The sequence below is a fragment of the Hyperoodon ampullatus genome (assembly GCF_949752795.1).
Source record: "Hyperoodon ampullatus genome assembly, chromosome: 1".
Classification (NCBI taxonomy): Eukaryota; Metazoa; Chordata; class Mammalia; order Artiodactyla; family Ziphiidae; genus Hyperoodon; species Hyperoodon ampullatus.
Window position 1 is genome coordinate 167,929,384 of NC_136914.1, and position 8,734 is coordinate 167,938,117.

At 41.5% G+C, this 8,734-nt stretch overlaps 1 protein-coding gene across 14 annotated transcripts in view; it reads right to left on the reverse strand.

Moving 5' to 3' along the window:
• The window catches only part of FBXL5 (F-box and leucine rich repeat protein 5), a gene marked incomplete at both ends in the record, with an annotated part of 48,988 nt that extends 40,500 nt beyond the window's left edge, over window positions 1-8,488 (reverse strand). For 12 of the 14 annotated variants that reach the window (XM_079715230.1, XM_079715242.1, XM_079715240.1 and 9 more), the window contains one exon: window positions 8,390-8,473. In XM_079715230.1, coding sequence (XP_079571356.1) covers window positions 8,390-8,473 — 84 coding nt within the window. Of the gene's footprint in view, window positions 1-8,389 lie in introns of all 14 variants that reach the window. The other 2 variants (XM_079715233.1, XM_079715238.1) reach the window with 2 other exon arrangements.
• Between the last annotated feature and the right edge of the window lie 246 nt (window positions 8,489-8,734).

The window sequence follows — 8,734 nt, forward strand, 5'->3', positions numbered from 1 at the left end:
AAGAATTTTTTTTTTTGGGGGGGGGGACACTTAGCAGTTTATACAAGAATCATGTACTTCCTAGAGTGGAAGCACTGCAATAGTACAATGTGAAAAACTTGTACATCGGGGCATGAGAAAGTAAATGCGCTTGAAGGAAAGATAAAAATCAATGAAAATATAAAGAAATATATACACTGTCATTTTCTTTAATTCTACTATTCAACAAGAGAAAATGACTTTTCTGATATAATTTTATTTTTTTACATTTAATGTCAAGTTACATTCTCATGTTCAAAGCATATACATTATCAAAAAACTCGATTCAAGATGAAGTTCGAAGTAATATTCAAACCTCCTATTACCTCCACTGTCATATTAAATCTATCTTCTATTATGTCAATACCAGTTTCAAAATTCATTTTAAGAGGGAAAATCTGATTAGGTTAAAAACAACAGACAGTAAATGGAGAAAAAGAAGCTACAAACACCATACTTCCTAGACTTGTTCTGTAAAGTCTGATCTAGTATTCCTAAAATGGAGAAGAGTCTAAGGTGTCTTAATTGCCTATTCTGGGCAGGAACAGTCAGCTCATGACAAGGCATCAGAAAAGACAACAAACTCCTAAAGCAAGACTATTCCACTATATAATTTAACCAATGATCTACTGTAAAAGGCAGGTGGATTGGGTATAAGAGTCATTTACAGAAAACCAGACCTAGAGACAGATTCTCTAGTAGGCTCCAGTCCTACCATTTATTTAGCTGTGTAACCCTGGGTAAGCTACTTTTCTCCTTCAATGTCTTAGTTTCTTCTTGGTGTTAAATGGGAATAATAAAACCGCCTGTACTTCATATGGTTGCTGTGAGATTTAAATGAACTGGTGCTAAATAAATATTAGCTAGCATTACTTTGAAAATTAATCATTCATTTTTATAAATTCATGGGATTTTTTTTACCCTATTCAAATATTTAATGAGCAGTTATTATAAACCAGGCACTGTTTCTGGTACTTGGGATACCTCAGTGAACAAAACAGACATCTCTGCCTCTACAGAGTTTACAATCTAGTGAAATAAGACAACAAACAGTAACCACAATAAATAAATTATTTATGGTTTGGCCAAAAAGTTTGTTCCGGTTTTTCTGTAAGATGTTATGGAAAAACCCAAACAAATTTTTTTGGTCAACCCAATACAACAGGGGTTAGCAACTTTTCCTGTAAAGGGTCAGATATATTAAGTTTTGTGAGGTATACTGTCTGTAACAACTATTTAATTCAGTTGTTGTAGCACAAAAGTAGTCATATGAATGACTGTGGCCGTATTCCAATAAATTTTATTTATAGACACTAAAATTTAAATTTTATGTAACCTTCACATGTCAAAAAATATTATTCTTTTTACTTTTTCCAACTACTTAAAAATGTAAAAACCATTCTTAGCTCCTGAGCCATACAAAAATAACAGACAGGATGGATTTGGTTAAACCAAGGTTGTAGATTTTATCCTAAGAAATGCCACACAAAATCACAACAAAATCCACTAGTGGCTAATCTCAGCAAATACTATCATGTGCCATTATATTAAAAAAAAACTAAAACTAAGTCAGTAGAAATAAGAGGTAAATTAAGCATTAATAATGGCTATAAAATTTTTTAAAAACAAAAAGGATGGCAAAAACTAAATAATGTCCTCATGTGAGTTATGCAAAATAACATCGTAAAAGACATCCAGGAAATTTTGCATATAGTCTCACTGGACTATTAGAAAATCCTTTGGATTTAATAACAAGCTAAGGTAAAGACCAGGTTCATGCTACAGACTGAGAACCAAATTAGACAAAAGGACTCTCCATTATGCATAGAGTTAATCCCGCAGAGTGGTTAAAAGTGCTGACTCTGGAGCCATACTGCTTAGGTGTGAATCCATCTCTGTCATCAAGTCACTAAGTTGCTACGTACCTCACTCAATTTCTTCATCTGTAAAATAAGGCTAATAATATTAACTACCTAATAGGGTTCTTGTGATGATTTAATAAGTTAATATATTTAAAGAACACAGAATATAACATATATAAGCCTACTTAGGTTTTTCTGTTATTCCTATATTTAACCCAAACAAAACTATCATTAGAAGTCCTTATCCTACCCAAGTCAGTTTTTCTCCACTTGAAAAGAGCAACTGTTTTTAATCTGGTACCTAAAGTCAGTAAATTTAGCAGTGAAAAGAATAACCTGAGCATATACAGTTTAACTTTTAAAAAATTTGTGTATATGAATCATTTTTTTAAATTGTTTACCTCTAGAAAGTTATTCAATCATAGAGACTTGATTAAGAAAAAAAAAAAACCTAGACCCTAATAATATCTGGGACATACTGAGGCCTACAGCGTGCTAGGTACTATACTAAATATTTTTAGATATTATTTAATCCTTAACAACAATCCTAGGAAGTAGATGTTATAATTCCCATTTTATAGGTGAAAACCCTGAAGCTCAGAGAAAATAACTTACCCAAAACCATACAACTGGTAGACAACAAAACAGAGGTCAAGTCTCTATGACTATAAAACCTACTTACCTTCCACAAGATGCAATGTTAGTCCTAATCATAAAGCTATCTCTTCAGAGTAAACTGTCAGAAAGAATGCTTGCTCTAAAATATTAGTTCTCTCCAGGGGTTCGATTTTGCCCCCCAGGAACTAATGGACAAGGTTTAGAGACTGCAGAAGCACTACTGCCATCTTAGCAGGTAAATGGCAGGGATGGACTAAACATTCTACAACGCCCGGGACAGCAGCCCCTACAACAAAGAACCGTCTGGCCCAAAATGTCAACAGTGTTGCAGTTGAGAAATGCTGCCCCGAAGAAGTGTTTTTTCAAACATGTTTAACCATGACCTTTAGTATGAAATACAGCACGATCCAGACAGACACATCACAAACACTTCAAACAAATTTCAGGAAACAATATTTCCCTCCCTAATCTGTGATGTACTCTATCATTTACTTTTTCACTTTTTTTTTTTTTTTTGCTGCACCACGCAGCTTGTGGGATCTTAGTTCCCTGACCAGGGATTGAACCCAGGTCCACGGCAGTGAAAGCCCGTGTCTTAACCACTGGACCACCAGGGAAGTCCCCTCATTTTTTTAATGCTATTTCTGACCCACAAAATCGATTCCATGACCCACTAATGGGTCACAGAACACACTTTGAAAAACACTGTTCTACAGTAGGATTATAAAAGTTCGTAAGTGACCTATAAGTGTGTATCGTCTGATGCCTAGCAGATTCAACAAGGAACCTACATAGAACAGGATACACATAATCAACAAATAGTAACAATCAGTAACATGGTATCTCCCATATTTTAAAAGAATTTATAACTGACTTTTTGGGACTTCCCTGGTGGCACAGTGGTTAGGAATCCACCTGCCAATGCAGGGGACACCAGTTCGAGCTCTGGTCCAGGAAGATCCCACATGCAGTGGAGCAACTGAGCCTGTGCACTACAACTAGTGAGCCTGCGCTCTACAGCCCTTGCTCCGCAACAAGAGAAGCCACCACTTGCCTCAACTAGAGAAAGCCCGCACGCAGCAATGAAGACCCAACGCAGCCAAAAATAAATAAATAAAATTATAAAAAAAGAAAAAAAGAGTATCATGTAAACAATTTTTAAAAAACTGATTTTCTGCCTCAGACATTCTACAACTTAAAATCATACTTACAGCCTGGCTTCAAACTGATTTGAAGTTGTGTGTCACTTAAAGACTAGATATTAAGTTCAGAAGCAGATATCAAAAACAGCATAACAAAAACTCAAATACTATTACCCCAAATAAGTTTTTACTTTTTCTCTCCTTGGCCAGACAGTGCTTTCATTTAAGCGAGGGAGATTTACACTCAGTGAAGAAACCTTAATAACTATCTGCTCAAACTAACTTACAGATAGAAAAACCTATGATCCACAGGTGAAACGTTCTGCATAAAATCATATAACTAGGGCTTCCCTGGTGGCGCAGTGGTTGAGAGTCCGCCTGCCGATGCAGGGGACACGGGTTCGTGCCCTGGTCCGGGAAGATCCCACATGCTGCGGAGCAGCAAAAATCATATAGCTAGTAGTATAATAGCAGAACCAGTAAGGTAATGCAAAAACATGGGCTTCAGAAAGGAAACAAATTCTAAACGTTAAAAATTCGGGCTCCCCTAATTACTAGTTGAGTGAGTTGGGTAAATTACTTAACCACTAAGTCTGTTTCCTCATCTTTAAATAAGGGATAATACTTGTCTCACAGGGCTCTTGTGAGGATTAAAAGTAAGTAAGCATGTAGTAAGAACTCATTAAATTCCCTTTTCCTTCCTCTCCTTAGCTCTCAATTCAAAACGTATTCTCTCCAATAACCCAATGTCAGTCAATAACAGGTTTTACAGATATGCAGAGAAACAGAAAATCGAGGAAAACTAAATGAATTCTTCATAAAGCTATACTCATTCAATTTTTAAAAAATAATCTATTCGAATTATTCTGAGCTTATTTTCTCCCTATGGCTTTGCTCACTAAATGTCCTATCTTTATAAAATGATAAAGTAGATGGCCCTTCAGGTAATATCCTTACCTGAAAAACTTGGGCACTCCATAAAGCCTCCATTACTTGAATTTTTTACAGCTGGTTTATTGTAAAGTCTGGAAAGCTCTGTACTATGCACATCTTTACAACCATCACCTACCTTGTTCTCAGAAATCAGTTCAAAGAGACTATAAGCCCACTCCCGACACTTTAATGTAGAGCTGATCAAATACCTCCCTTTGCTCCCACTATCGGGCATTTGGATTTCCATCCTAGCACAAATGTTAGACTGTAATCTCCTAAAGAATAGGAACTACATCTCACATGGCCAATACAAGCTACTACAGGGCCAAGTGACAGTAGAAACTCCATGCTCACTGGCAGAATTAATGTTGTCAAGTTTTGAGGATTAGAGGAAAAACTGAGGAATTGGAATAAACTGGAAAAAAGGATGTGATCCAATGTAAATATTGCCTAAAATCATCCTAATTTGGAAGGTCAGTGAATTAGCAGAAAGATTTCATAATAGACTGTCACCAGAAAATTTTTTCAGAAACTACTCTGGTTTTATATGAAGAAAATTAAACTAGGAATCATGATCCTGACTTGGGTTTCCATCTGGATCTATCACTAACTGCTTATGTAAACTCGGTCTAACTAATCTAGCTCTACAAATCCCCAGCTATAAAACAGAAATATCTCTGCCTTTACGTACCCAAAAGGACTGCTGTCTGGATAACAGCAGTGAAAAATCTTTCCATAAAACCTTTTATAAATGTAAAAGGAAACCCATGAGCGAGGTATTAAATTAGATATAATACAGCAATATTTAAAATGGCCCACAACTTCATGGGCTTCCCTGGTGGCGCAGCAGTTGAGAATCTGCCTGCTAATGCAGGGGACACGGGTTCGAGCCCTGGTCCAGGAAAATCCCACATGCCGTGGAGCAACTTAGCCCATGCACCACAACTACTAAGCCTGCGCTCTAGAGCCCACGAACCACAACTACTGAGCCCACGTACCACAACTATTGAAGCCCACATGCCTAGAGCCCGTGCTCCGCAACGAGAGAAGCCACTGCAATGAGAAGCCTGCGCACCACAACGAAGAGTAGCCCCTGCTCGCGGCAACTAGAGAAAGCCCGCGTGCAGCAATGAAGACCCAACGCAGCCAAAAATAAATAAAATAAAATAATTTTTTTAAAAAGTTGAGATGCCTAATGAATAAAAACATATACTCCTTTAGGACAATTTAGCCATTATAAATACGTTTTTCCCCTTTAGCTCCCAAAGGGAATCCTAGGAGAGATTCCAATTAACTATCAGTATCAAGAAGAAATCCGGATGTATAATTCCTATGCAGTTTTTTTTTTTCCCTAAATCACCTTGATCTCTGATCCACAGTTCAGAAAATTGGAATTTTTAATCTTCCTGATGAATTTATACAACAATCTCATTAACTACATCTAATTAACTCAAAATTAGTGATAAAAATTTTAACTTCTGCTATGTCAAATTGAAAATGCTTTCCTAGTTATTTCAAAAGGGGACATTTAACTAACAAAAAGAATCTTATTTGACTCAAATATTGTTTTTAAAAAGGGCACTGTATTTTCAAAATTTGTTCTAACGTTCTCAATCACCAGGTAATGACACACAACATTAGTGACTGACTTCAATTTTTTAAATACGCTGGTTAGTCTAGCACGTAGCTAGATAAAGCTGTGATTCTTAACCATTTTAGGAGGGTCACAATCATTTGGAAACATGATGAAAGCCACAAACCTCCTAGAAAAATGTACACATGTACCAAAATTTCCATAACAATTTCAGGTGGTCCTGGACTACCTCTCCCCAGTCTAGAGAGAAGACCTCAAATTCTATTACTCCTCATTAACTTTCCCTTTTTGGTTTTGAGAAAGTAAAAAAACCTCCCCAGTTTTTTCTTTCCTGCAATTAAAGGATGCTGTCAGAATAACTAAGTTCAAAAGCCAGAGCAGGTAAAAACACTACAGTAAGCTAACTCAAAAATCTAGGACTTCCCTGGTGGCACAGTGGTTAGGAATCTGCCCACCAATGAGGGGTACACAGGTTCGAGCCCTGGTCAGGGAGGATCCCACATGTCGCGGAGCAGCTGGGTCCATGCACCACAACTACTGAGCCTGCACTCTAGAGACCGCAAGCCACAACTACTGAGCCCGTGTGCTACAACTACTGAAGCCCGCACGCCTAGAGCCCACGCTCCGTGACAAGAGAAGCCACCGCAATGAGAAGCCTGGCCACCGCAACAAAGAGTAGCTCCCGCTTACAGCAACCAGAGAAAGCCCGCGTGCAGCAAAAAGACCCAATGCAGCCAAAACTAAATAAATTAAATAATTTTTTTTTTTTAATTCCATAGTTACACAGCTTAACTAACGGCTTACCCATTCATTATGTTTCTCCTGGATAAGTGTTCTCACCCTTGGCTTCACACTGGTCTCACCTGGAGAGCTTTAAATTATACTTGATGCCTGGGTCCCAGCCTCAGAGATGCTGATTTTAGTGACTTGAGAACAGCTTTAGGGTGATTCTACTGAGCAAACAATGTTGAGAACCACTGTCCTAGACTGCCGTGGTATTTAAACCTGTATCTGAATCGGGTATTTTTAATTTTCAAAATGGAGGAAGGGAAAAGATGGTTGTGGGTGCTTTTTAAGTGTGGCCTGGCACTGAACACGAGGCATCCTCCAACCACCTCATGGGCTATAAGAACACCTCTTTTCTCGCAACAGCGGTTCTGCTTAGTGCTATGTAATTTCTGAAAGTTCATCAAAGTTGATTTCCATGCTTAAGCAATAGGTCTTTAAATGCTTTTTGTTTGGTTCATTTCTACATGAAGCAGGATTGCCTGAAGTTCTCAGAATATCCGTATGTGGACTCTCCCCAACATAAATTTTTGACAAAAATGTGGACTCAAAAAAGCATTAGCAAACAGCCCTGAACTATCTCCACAAAAGTGCTTTTTCAGCTTATGCTGCACCAGTTAAGAGTGCAAAAAGGTTCTCGCAGTTAAATCAACTTGTTCCGAAGCCCTTTTATTCGAGCCCACGTAAAGAATTCCAACAGAGAATAGCTGTCTTATAACAAAATCGACATCTAGTAAACGCTCCGGACTATAAAAGTTGCAAGGAAAAAGATGATCACAAAAGAAGAGTGAAGGTTCTCTGGTTCGTAAGCCACGAAACCTGAGTTTTCACCCAAATCAAACCAGAGAAAAGCTGGGGCGTAAAATGAGCAGGGAGGAGTTGGGAGAAGGTGTTCGTTGAGCCAGAAAGCGGGCCAGAGGTTCAGAAGAAGAATGGATGGATGTTCCTAAGGAGAATCGGGGAGGCCCAACACAGGCCGGGGGTAGAGCGGGGGGCAGTACTGATGGGGGAGGTGGCGAACAACTACAGAAACAGCCTGCGCCAGGGGGAGAGGAAGCCAACGCAGGTGGCCGGCCCGGGGTCCCCAGAGGTCGGTAGGGGCGCACGGGCCCCCTCCCTCAGGGGGCAGGGGCGGGAGGCCTGGCGCGGCCGCGGGGAGCCCGCCCCGAGGGCGGCGGGTGGCCAGGCCCTCGGCCGGGAAGGGGCCGCGCCACGAGCTCCGAGGGCACATCCGAGGCCGCCAGCCGTGCGGGGCGTGGGCCCCCAGCGGAAGGTGCGGGGCAGCGAGCACGACGCTGACACCTGCGCAGGCTGCAATTCGCCAGGCGCGGCCCCCGGGGGCTGAGGGCGCCGCGCAGGCCCGGCCGCCCAGGGATCCGGCCCGCTCCTCCCCTCCGCCCGCGCCGCCCAGAGCCAGAGGCCCCGCACACCGTTACCTTGTCGCAGTAGAGCCCCACCAGCTGCTTCATCCGCCAGTGTGGGGCGGTGAAGACGTCCACTTCTTCGGGGAAGGGCGCCATCGCCACCGCCTCAGCCTCCGCCTCAGCAGGCGCGGCCGCCGCCTCTCCATAGACACCCTCGCCGCGGGGCAGAGGCGGCGCCCCCCCATGCGCATGCGCCCGCCCCGTCGGAGCGCGCGCCCGGGCTGCCGGGCCGGCCGGGACGCGGGGGCGCGCGGGTCGCCGCCATGCGGTCCCTGCGGCACCACGTGACCGGGCGCGCGGTGGAGGCTCGCGCTTTCACCTCCTTGCTCAACTCTCCTTCTTCGTCCTCCTTCTGCG